The 23,873-nt window shown below is 40.8% G+C and overlaps 1 protein-coding gene across 1 annotated transcript; it reads right to left on the reverse strand.

Moving 5' to 3' along the window:
- Window positions 1–755: 755 nt before the first annotated feature.
- Window positions 756–2,366, reverse strand: LOC126413180 (piggyBac transposable element-derived protein 2-like). The gene is made up of 2 exons (XM_050083076.1): window positions 2,153–2,366; window positions 756–1,498 (listed from the first exon to the last, which is right to left on the reverse strand). The coding sequence occupies exons 1-2, from the start codon at window positions 2,364–2,366 to the stop codon at window positions 756–758; spliced, it is 957 nt and encodes a 318-aa protein (XP_049939033.1).
- Window positions 2,367–23,873: the final 21,507 nt, after the last annotated feature.

Below are 23,873 nucleotides of genomic sequence, written 5' to 3' on the forward strand. Positions count from 1 at the left end.
TAGGAATCCGCATTAGCTGGGCTGCTGAGGGACAGATTGTGCCCTAGCGTACTCAGATACTGAGAACCTTTGTGCAACATATACGATAATATCAAAAGGGTTGCCGTGATAAAAGGGTCCTGGGTTTTGTGTTCGCCTAAATCATAAAGGTATTTTATGTTGAAAAGGCAGTCACAGACTACTGAATTGAAATCATGGCCCAAGTGAATCTAACTTTGTTACAATCATTCTCAGCGTGCAGAAGTCAGATATAGATTACCACACTAATAAATTGTAGAGTCCTTCAGTAACCTAGTGAGCAGTACATAGTCCTCTATTGCCCAAACTATTATTTTCTGTAGAAAAAAATATTTATATGCACAGAATGTTAGAGAATAATGTATGTAACACATATAAGGTGAATTTTTGTTTTTGAAATAATTTATTTTTTAAAAATAGTTCTGTGACTCTGAGGTCACAGTGGGCAGTTACACTTTTTGTTCAGTCTTGTACAAATAATTTAGTATTTCTAATTCGAGACAAGAATGGAGCTGCATGTTACGGTAAAATTGGAAGTAAGTAAAGAATAATGAGATAACAATTAATTACAGATAAAAACATACGCAATACAATAATTAAAAAATACCAACTTAAAAATTGATTTTAATGTCAGCAATTTTCTGGTTATTTTTAGTTTCTGACATTAACTACTGAGTATGAAAATCAAAAAAACAGTTAGAATTTGGTGTGAAGCAAAGATGCACTTTACATTTTGTTCAAAACACTTTTGGTGCACCATTAGATTCTGGTTTTTTGCAACGACCTCCTTTTTCTGAAAATTGAGGCCAGTGGCCAATTCCATCCTTCCTCACTTCTTTTTCAGGCAGTGGTGCTGCTGACCCAGTCTTTTTCTTCAACTGAATTGCCGTTTCTATTGACGAGCTACTAGATCTTCCCCTATTTTTCTGTCCATCCTTATTCTGTTTGCAAAGACAAGCAGCAACAGTAGCTTTGAAGTCCAATAGACTGAGCTGATCTAGTTTTATCACGTTACACTCTATGCAATCTCTTCTGTATAGTAGCCAAGCATTGACTACAGTCAGATCAAGCAAGTGAAATACAATTCTCAAATACCATTTCTTCGACCGGATCTTGATGCGATACAATGCTACCAGTGAGTCCAACAGATCAACACCACCCATGCACTGATTGTAATAGTGAACTATACTGGGGCATACAACATTTATTTTTTCTTTCTTTGTACGGTCCCATCTCTCCACTGTTGATGTTGGATGAGCACCAGCAAAAGTACTGAGCAAATGATCAGGCTTGTTATCATACCATTTTACTGCACTCAAAGTAATGCCATCAATTTTAGATAATTGTTCCTCATAACTCCCTCGACCCTTCTTTTTCATGACTTTGTCAGAAGTGAACATACAGCCTTTGAGCCGATTAGGTCTCACAGTTCCTAAAGACTGAATACCCATCTTTTCTAGTTCAACTTCTAACCGAACTCCTGTGAATCAATTATCAAAATACAGTTTGTGAAACATGTGTCTAGGTATTACAGAAGCCAATCTGAGAACAACATTTCCACTCACATCTATATCAGGTAAGGATAGGTCATGTTTCACTTTCCCTGACCATATCTCTAAATTATGTGCAATTCCATGTGAATCACACAAGACAAATGCTTTGTAACCCCATTTTTTAGATTTATTTTTGACATAATTCTTCAAGGTGTGTCTTCCCTTGAAAGGAATCATCTGTTCATCCACTGACAATTTTTCACTCATGGGAATTCTTCGAAAATTTTCAACCAATGGCTCCAGAAAGGGTCTGATCTTGTACAATGTGTCAGATTGATCTATAGTTTCGTTATCATTGAAATGGAGTCCTAATTTTAACGGCTCCCACCTATTGCGGCTCATTACATCAGCAACAGCTGGAATCCGAGTAGTAGTTTTCCAATACATGCGAGATGATGGAAGTCCATAAATGGGCATGTACATACAACAACCAAAAAATTGTTCAATCTCATTTTTATCAGTGTTTACTGGTTTAGAAATGTCTTTCTGTATTGCATATAAGTTGGTTTGATCTACAGGATTCTTGCTAGAACGTCTCCAATCATTGACTTGAAATTCATCACTAAAATTCTCGTTATCACTTTCATTATTCACAAGTACAGCATTATCACCATCCTCTGCACTATCATTATCACTCTCGCCTATAATTATGTCACCTTGACGCTTTTCTACTATCTCAATATCATCCTCACTATCTGAATCTAAGACAGAATCTTCTGATTCATACCCAGGAATAGTTCTAACTTCATATTCTTCACCTTTCTTACGTTTTCCATAAAACTTATTCGGCTCCATGACTGTGTAACAAAGTGAGGTTATGATTCCATTATTGCCCAACGTGACTTCAGAGAAACGGACCCAAATTCGCTCATAGCACATGCAATATTTATAGTTACATGAAATGCAGTGTTTATAATGAAGAATGATACATCTCTAACTAAGTATTTTTGTTTCTTGGAAAACGACAATAGCATCACTTTAAATAATAGCTAAACTTGCACCAGCACAGGAAGACGACAAATGACTGCAGTCCAAAATTCAATGCTACGTACCAAAGACAATATCATTCTGGTGCCAGTGCAAACAACCTAAATATAAAGCACCCATATTGTAACACTCAAGTCACACTGGTCAAGAAAGAAATAACGATCCTAATGCGAAATATAACGATAAAATTTGAAGTGACTTCAGAGTCACGGTGGGCAGTAGAGGGATAGTTAACAGTAACAGTTGTGCAAAATCCCTTCTCACAGCGTGCGTCATAATTCATGGTTGCAGTAGCAATAGTACGCCGCAGAACATAGTTCAAGTTTGCAATAGTGCCATTTATTTTCAACGCCCCTGTCGTAAATGTCTTAAAAATGTGTTTGATAAATATTCGCGTAATGTGATACAGGATAACCTGTAGTAGTAGTTGATCAAAACAGCTGCAAAACAGGCACCGAAGTCCTTGCCAAGACCAGACCGGTTTCAATAATCTGCTCGATGTTTTATTACGTTCTCTTGCATCTGAAAGGTGTCCAGTTCCACAGTGACAGTAATTGCAAACAAACATAACATATCATTGCCACATCTTGGTGCATTAGGGCATTTTACTTCTTCATTGGCAATATTTCCCTTGTACCTTATGCGTCAAAAATAGTGTCTTCCTGATAGTACTACAAACAGAGTTAAAAATTGCTAGGCGATATTCGACAATTTTTGTTATTTACAATTAACAGTTTCCTTTGGTATTTATTTGCTTTTTATGTTAGGGAATAGCCGTAACTTACTTTTCCGATATTGCCTTTTTTTATAGTACGCCCTTCTGAGCAGCCTGCCATAGCAACTTTTTTTCTTTTTACCATTTGGATCTGGTATTTATATTGCGTATATGTACAGACGAGCTGTAACAGTCTTGTTTATGTAAATTTTGTGTCTCCTTCCTACAGAGCTCTTCCGAGATCCTCCAGCTGAAGCGAATGACAGTTGTAATTTAACCAGCAACAAAATTCAGGTAATGTTTCACTATCGCCAATGTGAAATTTCTGGACATGGTGTATGTGAAACGAGTACAAATTCCCCACACGTAATGTTCGCCTTGCGCGTTTTCACGTGACACTGATACGTCACAAATTTGTCGTCTGCTTGTAGCAGGACTTCGCAGCACCATTTCAACAATGTTTTGCTATTTCTGAACGGGTTGTTGAACTACACGTTCAGAAGGAAAATGGAAATTTGAAGAATACCTGTTTCACACAGTGCTGTGAAAACTCTGGTAAACACTCTACGATTAAATTAATGCAGATGATTAGGAAAAAGAATCCCGTAGTGTTTGAATACTCCATCAGCAGTGCAGCGCTTGATACAGTCACGTCGATTAAATGTTTGGGCGTAACATTGCAGAGCGATATGAAGTGGGACAAGCATGTAATGGCAGTTGTGGGGAAGGCGGATAGTCGTCTTCGGTTCATTGGTAGAATTTTGGGGAGATGTCGTTCATCTGTGAGGGAGACCGCTTATAAAACACTAATACGACCTATTCTTGAGTACTGCTCGAGCGTTTGGGATCCCTATCAGGTCGGATTGAGGGAGGACATAGAAGCAATTCAGAGCCGGGCTGCTAGATTTGTTACTGGTAGGTTTGATCATCACGCGAGTGTTGCGGAAATGCTTCAGGAACTTGGGTGGAAGTCTCTGGAGGAAAGGAGGCGTTCTTTTCGTGAATCGCCACTGAGGAAATTTAGAGAACCAGCATTTGAGGCTGACTGCAGTAAAATTTTACTGCCGCCAACTTATATTTGGCGGAAAGACCACAAAAATAAGATAAGAGAGATTAGGGCTCGTACAGAGGCATATAGGGAGTCATTTTTCCCTCGTTCTGTCTGGGAGTGGAATAGGGAGAGAAGATGCTAGTTGTGGTACGAGGTACCCTCCGCCACGCACCGTATGGTGGATTGCGGAGTATGTATGTAGATGTAGATTAGGAATTAGAAGTATCGGAATGCGCCAACGGTATTCTTCAGCAGCAGCAGGAGCACTACCATCGCAGAACCGTAAACATATACCATATCAGCATCTTATTCATTCGGGAAGGTGCGTGGAATTTTAGCCTCTGTTTCGTGTAAAAACACAATAAACCAACGATTCTCTCTGATATCCTTTTACTTCCTCACACCACTTCACTCACGCACACCATCGACAAGTGCGCGTTCATTGGGCTAGTTTAGTGGCAGAAAGACATCCCGAGCGAAGAGGATGAAAGCAGCGAGATAAAACGTCAAACAGATTGGATGGGTCAACACTCATGTGTGCACACCACTAGCCCAAAAAGAAACGTATATTAAAAGTATTTCGTCTCAAACGATTCGGAATACGCGTATTTTCGGCTTCAAATGAGAGTTCCTGTCAAATCCCTGAATATTCACCCCTAGTCCTGGGACACACTGCAGGTAAATTGGTTCAGAAATAAGTCTTGCTGTAACGCATGCATGATTTTTTTGTCACTCAAGGTTGTAGTTTCCGCTACCAGACGAAATTAGACACATGTGCCAACTCCGTGCGAGAAAATTTATGTCTTACATGTTTAACCTACTGATCCATCATCATCATCTTCTTCTTCTCCTTCTTCTTCTTCTTCTTTCTGAAACGTTTCTGCTCATGCAGATCGTTCACAATCCATCGTTCAGGCGATTTTATATCTCTTTCTGAGATTCACTCTTTGTCATGTCAATGAAAGTAACCATATTCACCTAGTTGCTGTAACTCAGAATTATCAGAATTGTTCTTCATTCAGCCAGCCGGTTTGGCCGAGTGGTTCTAGGCGCTTCAGTCTGGGACCGCGCCACCGCTACGGTCGCAGGTTCGAATCCTGCCTCGGGCATGGATGTGTGTGATGTCCTTAGGTTAGTTAGTTTTACGTAGTTCTAAGTTCTAGGGGACTGATGACCTCAGATGTTGAGTCCCATAGTGCTCAAAGCTATTTGAACCATTCAGTACTGCTGCATCAGCTGTCAACTGGTGTTTAATATGTGGTCGAGCAGCAGAGAATCTGAAGCAGCTGCTATTTAGAACTCCATGTCGAGCAATGGTTGAAGGACTGTGGTGTCTATTACCTCAAAAACAAAGGAGGAGACCGACGGTGACTGCCAGTGGTAAACTCTCGCCGTAGGCTGAACTTTGGGGACACTGTCATCATCACCATCTTAGAGACTAACATAGTGATATTGTTCGCTTAGTATCAAGTTCGCATTAGTATATGAATCAGCACCAAAACACATTAAATTAGATATAACCAATGATATCCATTAGCTTGCTGTTGATTCTGGAATTAAAATTCGAATATGTAGATGTGTGATTGTGACAGGACAGCTTATTGTAAAGGGAAGAGAGACTTTATTCAGTCACGAACACACGAGCGCGGTCGCACAGGCGGCAGCTAGGAATGCGTCATACTCGTGTTGTCAGTTGGAATCAGCGTGACAGGACCACGTGGAGGGCCAGTTTCACACTATGCTCTACAAATGGAGTTGTCTCTCGACTTCCCTCGGCCGCTAATATGACCGCGTTACCGGGAAAAGCCTTCCGTTGGCAAGCATAATTGGTGTTCGTTTCTCATGGCCGCTTTTCATATTCAGTGTAAAATTAAAGCTTACCCCATAAACCATATGTGTCACTGAAGAGCCATTATGCGTGTGAAGACGTGCCTTCGATATCGGCACTAGTTCATAAATTATTGTAAGATAGATGTTACAAATAATTCCTGAATTGTAAAAGTGAATGTCTCGGCAATGCGTTACGTGATTGCAAAAAACGAGGTGTCTACGCATACATCTCGTAAAATTGTGATAGTTCACTGAAATTATTCATATATTTACATGAGAGGCCGAAAAGTGGATTTCGCGCAATTGAAAACAGGCTTTCTTACAAAATAAATAGAGAAACATAAAAAGTAGCGTCAGTACTGTAAACTTGGGGTATACAGGAAATTATTTAATGCGTAATTTAAACTGTTTGTTAGTATTTACATTTATAAATCCGAAAACGGAGGAGAACCATAGACCTTATTGTTTATAAATAAACTATGGTAAATAAAAGAAAGCAGATAACAGTATAATATTTCCGCGTTATTTATATATCATACGTGTATGAACCGTTAAAATTAAGTATTTCAGAAATTTTCATGTCCAGTAGTTTAATTGACTTCAGTTGTTTCCTGGGTGACCAGGGTCAATTTGGTGGGTAGTATAGGTTCGGACACCGATGGAGGCGGTCAGGCTGTGTTAGGAGTAAGTTTTATCTGATGAGCGGTTATATAGCCGCTATTTCACATCTGTGAACTACTCAAAGTTCCTACCTCCGTACATAGATATTTTACGGCATATGATGAACTTCTTACTTATAGGGTTGCCTGTGATGCAAGCCACACTTATTAAGTTTCAGTGTGCAACCACTGTGCAATTTACACTGTAGTTTGACATATGTGGAAATTTTACGGTTTTCTGCCTGTAACTCACGCGAGTAATCGTGGTTTATTCAATCGTCTCCAAGATCCTAAGAAACTCGATCAGGCTCTGAAATTAATTCATTGTGAATTGGGACTTCACACATTTTCTATATTGTTACTGGAAATCAACTCGAATTTACGAAACTTTAAGAAATACTGGAGTACGTACGCGATTTTTCCATCATAAATCCTATCTGCATTTACATTAAATATCATTGTGCAACACTAGGCACATTGTGATGAATGTGAGTTGGCGCACCATAGGCGAAACGTAGCCAAACATGTAAGTCCAACCTCATTTACAGGGGTTCATTGACGTGTCTGCGCTATGTGATTTTGTGGATAAATCTTTTAGTGCAGTAGCACGTGGGAACTACGAACTGATATAGAACTTGTGAGCACTTTAGAACTTTCATTTTCTGCGAGTTGTGAGAAAGATTTATTTCATTTCGTCATTTACACCACATGCGCATTCCAAACAACCCGTACGGTCGCATGATAACTAATTGGGCTGGAAGTTAAAGAGCATAGACATTTCTTGCATTATACTTCTTATGTTTCTTTAATACAGTTTCTCTAATTAACCGACTTCTTAAAATCAATTTCTGCAGGGTTGCAACATTCTCTTTCTCAAGTCAGGTGAAGAAAACAAATTTATCTTAATACGACGAATGCAGCTTTAATGCCATCTAAATTTAGAGTTTACTAGTATTTGACTAATGTTACAGATAAGCTGTTAAAGAAACTTGACTTTAAAGTCAGATTCTGGCTGTGCTGAAACAGTTCAACTATATGCTGACGAAATGAAACTAAGGAGTCGTATATAGGACTATACACAAAACAGCCCAGAGCGGCAGTAAATAAGCACAGAGCATTAAATGTTCAGTCGTAAGATAATGCCTCTTTCGCGTACTCTCTAAATAAGAATGCAGAAGAGTCTAAATATTTTCCATGTGGAGACGACTAACCTTTCCCAACATACCGTTTCCTGCTGAGCTTAATCATGTTCACACTTACGGAAAACTGTATGAATACATATCTTTAAATGTCTTAGCATCAACTGTTTTAAGCTAGAGGGACGCTTTCTTGGTGTCAGAAACAAATGCTTGCTAAAATCGAAGATGCATCAGCCACATTGTTCTCAAAGTCCAGGAACATCCGGACACCATCACTTATTTCCTGGATACATCCCAATCTCTGTCTTCCTCAACAGTTTTTACCCTCTACAGCTCCCTCTAGTATCTCGGATGTCTTAGCAAGTATCCTATCAACCTGTCCCTTCTTCTTGTCAGTGGTTTCCATATGTTTCTTTGCTCGCCTATACTGTGGATAACCTCCTCATTCCTTACCTTACCAGTTCACCTTATTTTCAACATTCTTCTGTAGCACCACATTTCAAATGTTTCGTTTGTCTTCTGTTCCGGTTTTCTCACATTCCGTGTTCCGCTGCCATACACTGTGCTCCTAAAGCACAGTTTCTCAAATTAAGGCCAATGATTGATGCGGGTAGACTGCATGCTTGAAACTTACGAATTTTGTTCAAGAATTGTGAAATAGAATCGTAAGTGGATGAAGGTCTAACATTTGAGACACTGTCAGATATTTGTTTACTAGAGGTGTGAAGGCAGCTCAGGACCTTTGTATTGTGTGTAGAGTGAGTGTTTTGTGGGAAACACGTCAGAAAGGTGTTTTCTTCTTTCAGGAAAGATCGTTCTGGCATGAATCATTTTCCACATTCAGGAAATCACAAATGCGACAATTTAAACGTCGGCATTTGCATTCAATATGCAAGGTTCATAAGTCTGTAGTAGGAGTACTGGATGCTCTCACTCAAAGCCACAGAAATCAAACGGATGACTACTGCTACAGTTTTACTTCAACTTCGTCAGTTCGCCCTTTGGAAATTCCTATGCTATGTTGTCTAATGATGTCATTATGTTAACTTCTTAAGATGAAATTAGTGACTGAGCCCTAACAAAATACATATGCTCGAGCAAAGTTTAAATGGGAGACCCAGCCTGAAATCCAGGTGCAGGTACTTACACAAATGAAATGACAACTTCAGAGACCTTAATGGTCTCATACAGGTATGATTTTATGAAGCCAGTAAAGTAAGAGGCAAAGGTAGAAGGAAGGACGTTTCTCCCAACGTAAGTTACGAGAAACGTTTTAATTTAGTTATAAAGTAACCTACTTGCAGTCGAATACACAGTTTTTCAACTATCGCTTCCTGCGTACTGATTGTCCATAATATTTCATGAGAATTATACGTCAATACCTAGCGAAAGTAGCAGAACAATTCAGCTTCAGTCCTGGAAGTGCGTCGACTATCACACAGTCGCCAAACATTTTCTAGACGGAATCTTATGTATAAACGTTTTGAGGTAATACTAGTAATTAGCGAACTTTTGTCTTACTATTTCTGTAATGACACTTTAACGGCATCCTTTTCGTAGTCATTGTTTTGTGATGTCTTTAATTTGGGCCAAATACATGTGAATCAGAGTGCAGCGCTCATGCAGTGAAAAAACTAATGGTAAATACGTTTCAGAACAATGGAAGCAGGATGACAGTGAACTTATTATTTAACTAACTTTAACACATGAAACAAGTGTAGTGACTGTATTTTCAATTGCGTAGCAGACGGTAATATTTGATAATGAATCGTCAACAGAATTGATGTAATTATTACAAGAGTAAACACTGTACGTGCTTGGTGCTAAATGAGACAGGTGCTGCCTATATTACATTGAGAAGATTGATGGGTGTTTGCTTTCAAAAGATAGTTTTAGCTTCAATTCTCTCCTTGTTATTGAGGGAAACGTGCGTCAGTGTACCAGGGTACGTGTTCTTAATCGCAAATCAGAGTGTAGTGCATGCCTGCTCGCGGGGCAGGGTGAAGTAAGTAGGGCTTAATGAGAGTTGTTTCCCATAAGCGCCGACGTCTGCACGCTATCCTTGCTTAGGTAGTCGATGCTAGAGTAAGTGCGTCACCGCTAACGCCATTCAAACTAAGTGCACGGCGTAACAACACAACATCACGGAGCATCCATACCATTCTGATCAGCCGGCCGCTGTGGCCTAGCGTTTCTAGGCGCTTCAGTCCGGTACCACGCTGCTGCTACGGTCACAGGTTCGAATCCTGCCTCGGGCATGGATGTGTGTTATGTCCTTAGGATCGTTAGGTTTAAGTAGTTCTAAGGGACTGATGACCTCAGATGTTAAGTACCATGCTGCTAAGAGCCATTTGAACCATTCTGACCTTACACTTCTTGCTATCATCAAATCGCAATGTTCTTAATTAATTCCTGACAGTTGCACACTAAAGGGTAGTTTCGGTTTTCAAAATTTTAGTACGGATATTATCTTAGCTCACTTGCTTAAAGCTCTCTTAAAAAATGGCTCTGAGCACTATGGGACTCAACTGCTGTGGTCATTAGTCCCCTAGAACTTAGAACTACTTAAACCTAACTAACCTAAGGACATCACACACATCCATGCCCGAGGCAGGATTCGAACCTGTGACCGTAGCAGTTGCACGGTTCCGGACTGCGCGCCTAGAACCGCGAAAGCTCTCTTACTCTAAGTATCATGCGTTTTGGTTGAATATGATTGTGAACGCAACGTTAATCTGAATTTCAGTCCATGACTTGACGACTTATGGAATGGTGTTTTAACTGTTATGACAACTGTGTTGCTTTGCGGAATGGAGATATGCGCGAAGATCTTCAGTGCAGTGTGAGGTACTCTCCTTTGCTGCATTTACCCCATACCGTAATTAATATACCGATTTTGTGACACATTACATGTCCCTATCAGGGGCAAATTATTTAGTTTCACCTGAGCACTTCAGTAGTTAGGTTTTTGAGTCGATGACTATTAATCTAATTTATTAAACAAAGTTCCTGCGTTTTCGTCAGGGTCTGCAGTAGAGTAGAGTTCCGCAGTGCGTGCAGATAGTCCGTTTATCTGGGTAGTCTATTATTCCACGGTCTTTAGTATGGATAGGGACTGTGACTGTTGAGTGCGGGTGTGAGTCGAGGTGGTGACACTTTGCTCTCCGCTCCAGGCTGTAATGGCTTCGGTTACACAGCTTGAAGCTGCAGTGGATGGGCATCACTGTTGTGTGTTGGCTGTGAAGATCCAACGGATATCTAGCACGTCCGAGTCCTCTGTTCGGTCCTCACTGGTGGCCAGCCCAATTACTGCTCTCACTGAGGTTGACCCCTCACCTGTGGTCGAGTGGAAGGTCGCCCCAGAGCGTAGCAGGCGGCGAAAGACATCCCATGGGGCCGCACATAACGCCTCCCAGATTAGTCTGACAAACAGGTTCCAGGTGCTGTCTGTGGCTAACACTGTCGCTCAGCCAGATGTCGTCGCCTGTCCTGTTTCAGAGGAAAGCTCTCAGCCTGCAAGATCTGGGAGTGTGGGAGGAGCGTTATGGGGCCCCTTAGTGATATTGCTGCCAAGATGGGGAAGAAAGACAATGTGCACTCTGTCTGCATACCGTGTTGCGTCAGTCCAGACGTGGAACGAGCCCTTCCGGATGCCATGAAGAGCACACGGTAAGGCAATTGCAGGTGGTGGCTCACGACGGTACCAGTTCTTTTAGATCGGAAGAGATTCTCTCTAGTTTCGAATGGCTAACAGCAAAGGCTGGCAGTCTTGCAAGATGAAGGCGGAGCTGACCACTGGCAGCATAGTCGACAGGATGGATTGTGGACCTCTAGTGTAGTGACGAGTATAGGGTCTGAATCAGAGGCTCAGGCAGTTCTGCGATCATGTAGGCTGCAGATTCCTCGACGTGCGCCATAGGGTGGTTGGATTTCGGGTTCTGCTGAATAGGTCAGGGATCCGCTATACGCAGGAGGCAGCTGCACGGATAGCAGGGGCTGCGTGGCTTGGACTGGGCGGTTTTTTAAGTAAGAGTGTCTCGGGAAAACACAGAAAGGGCTTCAGTCACTAAGAGTGCAGGCCGAACACAGGAAGAACGTATATACAGGAACCATCCGTATAACAGTTGTAAATTGTCGTAGTTTTGATGAGAAAGTACCAGAGCTCCTAGCGCTAATAGAAAACACTGATGCCCAAATCGTTACAGGCACTGAAAGCTGGCTAAAGGCAGAGATAAGCTCAGACGAAATTTCTGAGAACAATCTAACGCTGTTCCGAAAGGATAGGCTAAACACGGTTGGCGGTGGGGTGTTTGTTGCTGTTGGAAGTAGTTTGTCCTGTCGCGAAATTGAAGTAGATAGCTCCTGTGTGTTAGTATGGGCAGAGGTCATTGTTGGCAACCGGGATACCATAATAATTTGATCATTTGACTGACCTCCCTTTTCAGATAGTACAATTGCTGAAATGTTCCGAGAAAACTTGAGTATAATTTCAAACATGTATCCAATTCATACAATTATAGTTGTTGGTGACTTTAATTTACCCTCTATATGTTCGTGAAAATACATGTTTAATTCCGGAGGTACGCGTAAAACATCATCCGAAAATCTTTCAAAATTATTTCGAACAGTTTGATCATGAACCCATGCGAATAGTAAACGGTTGTAAAAACACCCTTGACCTCTTAGCAACAAATAATCCTGGGTTAATAACGAGCACCAAAACGGATACAGTGATTAGTGAACACAGGATTGTCGTAGCGAGACTAAATATTGTTACCCCCAAATCCACGAAAAAATATACCTATTTAAAAAGCAGATAAAAATTCACTTTACGCCTTCCCGAGCGACAATTTCCAGTTCTTCCAAATTAACAAATGATTGAAGCGATTTCATAAATTCACTGTAGCTCCATTCATTGACATATGGTCACGACACACTACAGATACGTAGAAAAACTCATAAAGTTTTGTTCGGCTGAAGCCGCACTTCAGGTTTCTGCCGCCCGAGCGCTCGAGAGTGCAGTGAGACAAAATGGCGACAGGAGCCGAGAAAACGTATGTCGTGCTTGAAATGCACTCACATCAGTCAGTCATAACAGTGAAACGACACTTCAGGACGAAGTTCAACAAAGATCCACCAACTGCTAACTCCATTCGGCGATGGTATGCGCAGTTTAAAGCTTCTGGATGCCTCTGTAAGGGGAAATCAACGGGTCGGCCTGCAGTGAGCGAAGAAACGGTTGAACACGTGCGGGCAAGTTTCACGCGTAGCCCGCGGAAGTGGACGAATAAAGCAAGCAGGGAGCTAAACGTACCACAGCCGACGGTTTGGAAAATCTTACGGAAAAGGCTAAAGCAGAAGCCTTACCGTTTACAATTGCTACAAGCCCTGACACCCGATGACAAAGTCAAACGCTTTGAATTGTCGGCGCGGTTGCAACAGCTCATGGAAGAGGATGCGTTCAGTACGAAACTTGTTTTCAGTGATGAAGCAACATTTTTTCTTAATGGTGAAGTGAACAGGCACAATGTGCGAATCTGGGCGGTAGAGAATCCTCACGCATTCGTGCAGCAAATTCGCAATTCACCAAAAGTTAACGCGTTTTGTGCAATCTCATGGTTTAAAGTTTACGGCCCCTTTTTCTTATGCGAAAAAAACGTTACAGGACACGTGTATCTGGACATGCTGGAAAATTGGCTCATGCCACAACTGGAGACTGACAGCGCCGACTTCATCTTTCAACAGGATGGTGCTCCACCGCACTTCCATCATGATGTTCGGCATTTCTTAAACAGGAGATTGGAAAACCGATGGAACGGTCGTGGTGGAGATCATGATCAGCAATTCATGTCATGGCCTCCACGCTCTCCCGACTTAACCCCATGCGATTTCTTTCTGTGGGGTTCTGTGAAAGATTCAGTGTTTAAACCTCCTCTACCAAGAAACGTGCCAGAACAGCGAGCTCGCATCAACGATGCTTTCGAACTCATTGATGGGGACATGCTGCCCCGAGTGTGGGAGGAACTTGATTATCGGCTTCATGTGTGCCGAATCACTAAAGGGGCACATATCGAACCTTTTTGGATGCCTAAAAAAACTTTATGAGTTTTTGTATATGTGCGCAAAGCATTGTGAAAATATCTCAAATAATAAAGTTTTTGTAGAGCTGTGAAATCGCTTCAATCATTTGTAATAACCCTGTAAGTGTAGATCAGATGTGACTTGAATTCAAAGAAATAGTATCGGCAGCAATTGAGAGATCTATTCCAAATAAATTAACAACTGACAGAGCTGATCCTCCTTAGTACACAAAACGGGCCAGATCACTGTTGTAGAAACAACGAAACAAACATGCCAAATTTAAACAGACGCAAAATCTCGGAGATTGGCGATTTTTTACAGAAGCTCGAAATTTAGCGTGGAATTAAATGCGAGATGTTTTCAATGGTTTCCACAAAGAAACTTTGTCTCGAAAACTGGCATAAAATCCAAAGAGATTCTGGCCGTATGTGAATCATGCTAGGGGCAAGACACAATCAGTGCCTTCTCTGTGCCATACCAATGGAGATACTACAGAAGGCAGTGCTGCCAAAGCAGAGTTGCTAAACACATCCTTCCGAAATGCCTTCACAAAAGATGACGGAGTAAATATTCCAGAATTCCAAATAAGAGCACCTACCAACATGAGTAACGTAGAAGTAAATATCCTCGGAGAACAACCTAAATCACACAACAAAAGCAAGTCTTCTGGTCCAGACTGTATACCAGTTAGGTTCCTTTCAGACTATGTTGATGCAGTAATTCCATACTTAACAATCATCTACAACAGTTATCTCGACGAAAGATCCGTACCCAGAGACTGTAAAGCTGCACCGGTCACACAAATATTCAAAAACGATAGTAGAAGTAATGCACTAAATTACAGGCCCATATCGTTAACGTCGATATGCAGCAGGATTTTGGAACATATTTTGTGTTCGAACATTATGAATTTCCTCGAAGAAAACGGTCTATTGACACTCAGTCTACAGAGATTTAGAAAACATCGATCTTGTGAAACACAACTATCTCTTTACTTGCATGAAGTGTTGAATGCTACTGACACGGGAACTCAAATTGATTCCGTATTTCTGGATTTCCGGAAGTCTTTTGACACTGTACAACACAAACGGCTTGTAGTGAAATTGCGTGTTTCTGGAATATCGATCAGTTATGTGACTGGATTCGTGATTTCCTGTCAGAGAGGTCACAGTTCGTAGTATTGACGGAAAGTGGACTGGATTGGACTGTTTGGGGGAAGAGACCAAACAGCGAGGTCATCGGTCTCATCGGATTAGGAAAGGAAGTCGGCCGTGCCCTTTCAAAGGAACCATCCCGTCATTTGCCTGAAGCGATTTAGGGAAATCACGGAAAACCTAAATCAGGATGGCCGGACGCGGGATTGAACCGTCGTCCTCCCGAATGCGAGTCCAGTGTGCTAACCACTGCACCACCTCGCTCGGTTGGACGGAAAGTCATCGAGTAAAACAGAAGTAATGTTATAGGCCATTTTCTGCTCCAAACGTTTTAGGAGACAATCTGAGCATCAGTCTTCGGTTGTTTGTAGACGACGCAGTCGTTTATCAACTAGTAAAATCATCAGAAGATCAAATTGCGAAACGACTTAGAAAAGATATCTGTATGATGCGAAAATAGGGAATTTACCGTAAATAACGAAAAGTGTGAGGTCATCCACATGAGTACTAAAAGGCATCTGTTAAACTTCGTTTACACGATAAATGAGTCAAATTAAAGGCCGTAAATTCTGCTAAATACCTAGGAATTACAATTAAGATCAACTTAAATTGGAAAGGACACATAGAAAATGTTGTGGGGAAGGCTAACCAAAGACTCCGTTTTATTGGCAGGACACATAGAAAATGTAACAGATCTACTAAGGAGGCTGCCAACACTACACGTGTCTGTCCCCCTTTAAAATAGTGCTGGGTGTGTGGGATCCTTACCAGGTAGGACTGACGGAGTACATTGAGAAACTTCAAAGAAAGGCAGCACGTTTTACATTATCGCGAAATGGGGGAGAGAGCGTCACTGAAATGCTACAGGATTTGGGATGGACATCATTCAAACAAACGCGTTTTTCTTTGTGGAGGAACCTTCTCTCGAAATTCCTATCAGCAATTTTCTCCTTCGAATGCGAAAATATTTTTGTTGACGCCGACCTACATTGGGAGGAACGATCACCATGATAAAATAAGGGAAATCATAGCTCGCACGGAAAGATACAGGTGTTCGTTCTTTCCGCGCGCTATACGAGATTGGAATAATACAGAATTGTGAAGGTAGTTTGATGAATCCTCTGCCAGGCACTTAAATGTTATTTGCAGAGTATCGCTATAGTTGTAGATGAGTAAAATATGATAACGCTCATTATGCTGAAAGACCCGATGTCTCCAAGTCCGTAAGCAACTATCTGCGAGCAGTAGTAATGCATGAAAGGAAATAGGCTATAGGACGAAATAATGGAGAACGATAATTTTGCAACTTTTCTCATTGGAGCTACGATAAGAATATTGTTCCATGTCATGTTTCAGATAGTACAGTTTTTGTATTTTCTCACTTCACTTTAAAACATATGCTATGAGACGAGAGGAGGAAACGAATTACATGCTGCTCAGAAAAATTATTTACTTGTGTGCTACTATTGAGTGCAAAAAAGCTCCTTCGTTCCTTTTTGTGTGGCCACCGCACTTACTTTTTTTTCGGATCAAAAGAGATTGGGCGGTCTATCACTGGTTAGTATTCTGATGACTAATGACGTGACATAGGTTCCACTTGCTCTCCATCGAGTTTGTGAACAGAATTTCACGTTGGCTGATCGACTAACGTGCAGATAGTGATGTCTGCACTTTGCACTCAGAGCGAAAATGATGTCTTTCCGATTATATCTTAGTATATGTTGCAGCGTCGGTCCGACAGCCATCTTAAACAAATTCGGCACTGTTTATTCCTACACTTGTCGCGAGTGACGACCTCAAGAGCGCACTGTCCACGCTACATATATTTTATACGTTACATATGAGCCATGAATTTAGTTAACATAACATGCAGCACAGAGAATGAGTGAAAAAGAATTTTTTAACTTTCCATTGCATTAAAATACTTCACAATGATATTTAATATAATTACCATTGCTCATTGTCTTTTAAATCTTAATGATATGTATTCACACAATGCGCAATCGTGAACAAACACAACCGCACACACTTACAAAGACACACACACTGTTATGGTTTCTAGTATGAGAGACAACCATTGTCTTTTCGACTACATATTAACCAATCCATTTCTTAATTGCCATCAACAGGTTGAGTTTCTCAGCTCCCTGACAGTGCAAAGGAGGCTGAAAGATAACCGACGTTTTACCGATGAGCTGCTTGAAGCAAAATTTTACTAATTATCAGACGACTGACTGCTTATTTGCGGAAGAGTATACTTCTAATACACAATCCATCCACCACCATTCTAGAAGGTGCCGTGTCGTTGTTTCCCTTAAGCTTATGACGATTATCTCCCAGCTTGCGTTTTCTGTATTTGTCCGAATGTCACTTGCGTTTGTAGCTTCACTCACATATTATACGTCGGGTAGAGGCCTGGTAATCGTGAAATATACGCCATTAGCTTTACCCTGTCTTGGCCTTGAAATCAATCATGAACAGCTCTGTAAATCAACCGTTATATAGTTACTTCATCTATTTGGATTTGTATAAAACGTATTTGTAACTGGCACCCTGATTAGTATTTTAAGCGGCATTTAAGGACTCAAGACCTTTCATAGCTAAGAAATCTAGAGTTAACGGTTCGTTTAGGAATGCGGTTTACCGAGTTCATCATATGACGGGAGTCGTAGCCTGCTGCGAGCCGCATTAAGACCCATCGGCTGAATCAGATACGAATGATTTTGCATCAAACTGGCATATATAAATCATTAGAAAATTTTAACTTCGGCGTTGCAACAGTGCTGTGCAAGAAAAATCCCTAGATGGAGTAAAAATCTGCAACTGTGCAAGAAAATTCGAGGAACATGACATAATAGTAGTTGCGAATACAGAAATAACACTAGAGAGATAAAGATAGATATGGAAGCATTCGGTACTAGTCAAGCCGAGTTGTTCAACTACCTCAGAAGAAGCCGTATAGTTGTAATAGATGCTTAATACAGGTGAATAGAAGAATAGCAATAGCAAACATTAATGGTTAAGGTGCACCATCAGCTTTACATATCATTGGAAATACATAGCTCCAATGCAAAACCTACTGTATGCGATCTACATCTCTATGAAACCTAAGGAATCAAGCAGAGAACCAGCTGGAACCAACAGTAATTTGCCGAACAATCTAGATGGAAACAATAAAATACCTGAACGCACTAAAAGTAACAAAGAAAGCAAATTGACAAAATTAAAAGAAAGAAGGTGCAAACTCGACTTTAGACATACCACTCTCGTCATCAATGTAGTTATAGGCAATTATCGGGCTAGGAGCTATACTACGCGATCTAAAGTATCCAGACACCTGGCTGAAAATTACTTCAAAGTTCGTGGCACCCTCCACCGGTAATGATGGAATTCACACAACGTATTTCCACTGTTCAGTCGCCCTATGTTAACCCTCCTTACACAAAGCGAGGCGTCGTTTGGCATTTACCTGCGTGATGTGTAGCTCACGAGCAGCCGCTCGACAATGATATAAAAGTTTTCTCACCTACCACTTAACTGTCATAGTGCTGGCAGAGGATCCTAATGCGGTTTTGAATTCCTGTGTGATGGTGTGGATAGATGTAGGCCTATTACACATTACGATCCTCTTCAACCGTCGGCGGTCTCTGTCAGTCAACAGACGAGGTCAGCCTGTACGCTTTTGTGCTATACGTGTCCCTTCACGTTTCCACTTCACTATCACATCGGAAACAGTGGACCCAGGGATGTTTAGCAGTGTGGAAATCTCCCACACAGACGTATGACACAAGTGACAATCAATCACCTGACGACTTTCGAAGTCCGTGAGTTCCGTGGAATAAAAAAATAGGAGTGCCAGTAAGCTACAACAAACAGCATAGTGAACGCATTATTGTGGCCAAGATAGACACGAAGCTAATGCCTACTACAATAGTACAAGTTTATATGCCAACTAGCTCAGGAGATGCTGGAGAAATTGATGAAATGTATGATGAGATAAAAGAAATTATTCAGGTAGTGAAGGGAGACGAAAATTTAAGTCATGGGTGACTGCAATTCGAGAGTAGGAAAAGGGAGAGAAGGAAACATAGTAAGTGAATATGGATTGGGGGTAAGAAATGAAAGAGGAAGCCGTCTGGAAGAATTTTGCACAGAGCATAACTTAATCATAACTAACACTTGGTTCAAAAAACATAAAAGAAGGTTGTATACATGGAAGAATCCTGGAGATACTAGAAGGTATCGGATAGATTATATTATGGTATGACATAGATTTAGGAACCAGGTTTTAAATTGTAAGACATTTCCAGGGGCAGATGTGGACTCGGACCACAATCTATTGGTTATGAACTGTAGATTAAAACTGATGAAACCGCAAGAAGGTGGGAATTTAAGGAAATGCGACCTGGACAAACTGACTAAACCACAGGTTGTACAGAGCAGAATGGAACAGTTGGCAGGAATGGGGGAAAGAAATACAGTAGAAGAAGAATGGGTAGCTCTGAGGGATGAAGTAGTGAAGGCAGCAGAGGATCAAGTAGGTAAAAGACGAGGGCTAATAGAAATCCTTGGGTAACAGAAGAGATACTGAATTTAATTGATGAAAGGAGAAAATATAAAAATGCAGTGAATGAAGCAGGCAAAAAGGAATACAAACGTCTCAAAAATGAGATCAACAAGAAGTACAAAATGGCTAAGTAGAGATGGATAGAGGACAAATGTAAGGATGTAGAGGCTTATCTCACTAGGGGTAAGATATATACTGCCTATAGGAAAACTAAAGATACCTTTGGAGAAAAGAGAACCACTTGTATGAATATCAAGAACTCAGATAGAAACCCAGTTCTAACCAAAGAAGGGAAAGCAGAAAGGTGGAAGGAGTATATAGAGGGTCTATACAAGGGCGATGTACTTGAGGACAATATTATGGAAATGGAAGAGGATGTAGATGAAGATGAAATGGGAGATACGGTACTGCGTGCAGAGTTTGACACAGCACTGAAAGACCTAAACCGAAACAAGGCCCCGGGAGTAGACAACATTCCATTAGAACTACTGACGGCCTTGGGAGAGCCAGTTCTGACAAAACTCTACCATCTGGTGAGCAAGATGAAAGAGACAGGCATTTCCGTTATCCACTGGTGAAGTGGAGATGTGCTCAAAAATGGTTCAAATGGCTCTGAACACTATGGGACTCAACTGCTGTGGTCATAAGTCCCCTATAACTTAGAACTACTTAAACCTAACTAACCTAAGGACATCACACACATCCATGCCCAAGGCAGGACTCGAACCTGAGACCGTAGTGGTCGTGCGGTTCCAGACTGTAGCACCTTTAACCGCTCGGCCACTCCGGCCGGCTGGAGAAGTGCGTGAATCACATTCGCAACTCTGCTGACTTTATCGGTACACTGAAGCCACTTCAACTCAGTAAAATGGACTTACTAATTAGCATTGATGTCACCTCACTTTTCAAATAAGGTTCTGTTATGGACTCTTTGTCACTCATCAGCAATAAGCTCATGGCTGATATAATAGCACTTTTTCATCATGTGCTTTCCTCTACTAACTTTTTATTTAACTACAAATATTTTGAGCAGACTGATGCTGTTGTCATGTGCAGTTCACTGTCCCCTCTGGTAGAAAACCTTTTTATGGAAGGTTTTGAGGATAGGGCACTTGACTCAGCAGAACTGAGACTGATAGTCTACTGGTAATATGTTGGTGACACTTTTGTAGTGTAGCCCTGTGACGAACAAGAACTGTCATGCTTCTATCATTATCAAAATTCAGTCTACAAGAACATCCAGTTTATGATGGAAATAGAGAAAGATGATAGCTTACAGTTTTTGGATGCCTTGGTTACTAGAGGAGTGGATGGGCCATTGGGGCATTCTGTCTACCATAAGCCCACACATATGGACCTTTACCTGCTAGCACTGAACTGCTGTCACCCTTGACAAACTACTGGTGTCCTTAGGATGTTGTTGAACTGGGCTCATGTTGTTTCTGGTAGACATTCTTACAAGAGAGCTAGAACATCTACAATTAGTATTCAAAGATAATGGTTACTCCCCATAACAGGTTAGTACAGTGCTAAGGAGGAAGAAATGTGACCACCCCACAACATCAAGAAGATAAGTAGCTGTTCAAGTGCAGGGCAGTCCTTACATTTGTTGGCAAACTTTCATCTAAGGTAAGCAGGTCCTAAGGAAGCATCAAGTTAAAGTAATCTTCTGGTCACTGGCAAAGTTTTGTGCCCTTCTAGGTTCAGTAAAGGACAATCTGGGTCTGCAGAAAGCTGGGATTTACAAAATTCCTTACCAGTGTGGCAAAGCATATATAAGTCAGATAACATACATTATACGAAAGGTGCCCTGAACACACTCGCCATTTGGAGCCCTATAAGTCAGCTGTAGTGGAGCATTGTATTACCGCAGGATATTCTATACACTATTATACCACAAAAATCTTGGCCCCAGCAAGGATTCAGTAATTAAAGAATCTATGGAAATATGTTTGGCACGAAATCTTATAAAATGTGATGATAGCTTTCAACTGGACAAGGTTAATTTCTTCTGAGAGGAAACATTATATTTGTAATGAGATGTCTGGTGACATCTGACATACTGAACATTCTATGGGGTTTCAAGATTGCAGCCAGAGAATGTTGACTTCTTGCTACAATATTTTGGCGGGCCACTGTCCAGCCATCTTCAGGTGTGTGTCTGCCACTGAAGACTGCTAGTTTATGGTGGTTTCACCTTTATGCATGTGCCTGCATGCTGCAGATGGAAAAGTAGGCTATTTGGAGAGAGTGCAGATTTTGAATGAGGGCGCTCCTGTGATGACCGCCAATGAGCATACATTTCTGTGGCAATTTTGCTGTAAAGCCAACACCATAAAGTAGCAGCCTCCAGTGCCAGGCTCACACTTGAAGATGACTGGACAGTTGCCAGCCAAAATATTGTACCAAGAACTCAACATGCTCTGGCTGCAATCCTGAAACCTCATAGAATACTCAGTATGTTCGGAAAACTTCAAGAATCACAATATTTAAGAGTTTCAATATACTGCCCCTTCCTTGCTTATGTATTTACAAAGTAGTAATTTTCATACAAGTATACACCTTAAAAGAGGAAAATATCTTCAAGCATAATTGTGATTCTAATGTCATGAGTCTAGACAGGACCATTACCTGCATGTTAAGTCAGTAAGTACAAACATTTGTAGGGGAGGAATGTATCATACTGACAGTATGTTATATAACCGTATGTCATCCTTTCTGGAACAGATACAAAATTCACCTTAATTCACCAGTTCTTCTGTACAGATGCAGTGTCAAGTGCAGATATTTATGAGCTATGACATATATGGAAAATTAAGTTTTCTGTATCCCAATTACAGATCCCGTTCCTATAAGGTAAAAATAATGATAACATCATCAGTGTGACAGATCATTTGTGGAATTAATGCATTGTATTACCTTAATCCAGCTACTGATAATGGCTGTTGCACTCAGTTTTGGTGACTGTGACAGGATGTGAATAAGATATGTTGAAGAAGAGAGCTGTTGTAGAAATAGGAATTTTCAGTAAATAACAGAATTAATTGTGACGCTGCCCAGAGCAACCAAAGTATACAGTGCAGAAGATATAAACTGACACACACTGCAGTGTCACTCAAAGTAATTTAAATACTAAGAAGAAGTAAGTCTCATTTCATTAAACATGGAGAAGTGTGAGTTCTTACAAGAAACTGGTTAAAAGAAAACAGTTTACCATGGCAACAAGATCAACAGTAATATGTATTTATGTGCTTGAATACATACTTTTGGCATGTTACTCAAGAATTACATTGATGATACAGAAGAATTCTGAGTGATGATTTTGAGGCTAGGAGTGCAGCAGCTATGTCTGATGGCATCTTGATGGAGGCAGACCAAAGAGACAACAGCCCAGCTTTGCTTCTGAGAGCAGTCAGTGTTCAGTTGACTGTTCAACAAATGCCCAATATCTCATAGCTGCATTTTTCTGCTTCCACACAGCTTCAGCAGCACAATCCGGTTATGTGTACAGCTAATCATCTTAGAAGTACACAGCATTGACTTCAAATTTTGTTTAGTAGTTTATCATGGGAATTGTTGTAAAAATACATTTCAATGCCTGTAAACAATGTTGTTCAAACAGAGCCATATTATTAAAGTTTTCTAAATATATTATATCTACACTGAATGCTAGTTACTACATGAAAATGGATATCAGTATATCAGAAACATGAAAGAACTTTGAAGAATTGTCAAATAATACTACAACCTATAGACAAACATTGTCAGTTTGAAAGGACAATATGAGCAGATAGCTATGAAAGTAGACATGTAAAATAGTAAACTTTTTAATATTCACTGCTGGGAAAAAAAAATTTGTACACCCATGTTAGAACTTTCCAATTTACTCAGGATTTATTGTTGCAGCAATGAATATGGGCTGCATGAAATGATTACATTGTACACCCCTTTTAGAAGTTTCCAATTTACTCAAGATCTAATGTTGCAGCAGTGTATAGGGTGTGCATTAAATAATAACGTGTACCGATCAATAGCACAAGTGGTTCTCAGGCTCCAGGCATCAACCCATGCTGAAACACCTGTCTAGCCTTCATGCATGGCAATGCAGGCAATGACTCT

This window comes from Schistocerca serialis, chromosome 7, assembly GCF_023864345.2.
Source record: "Schistocerca serialis cubense isolate TAMUIC-IGC-003099 chromosome 7, iqSchSeri2.2, whole genome shotgun sequence".
NCBI classification, from domain to species: Eukaryota; Metazoa; Arthropoda; class Insecta; order Orthoptera; family Acrididae; genus Schistocerca; species Schistocerca serialis.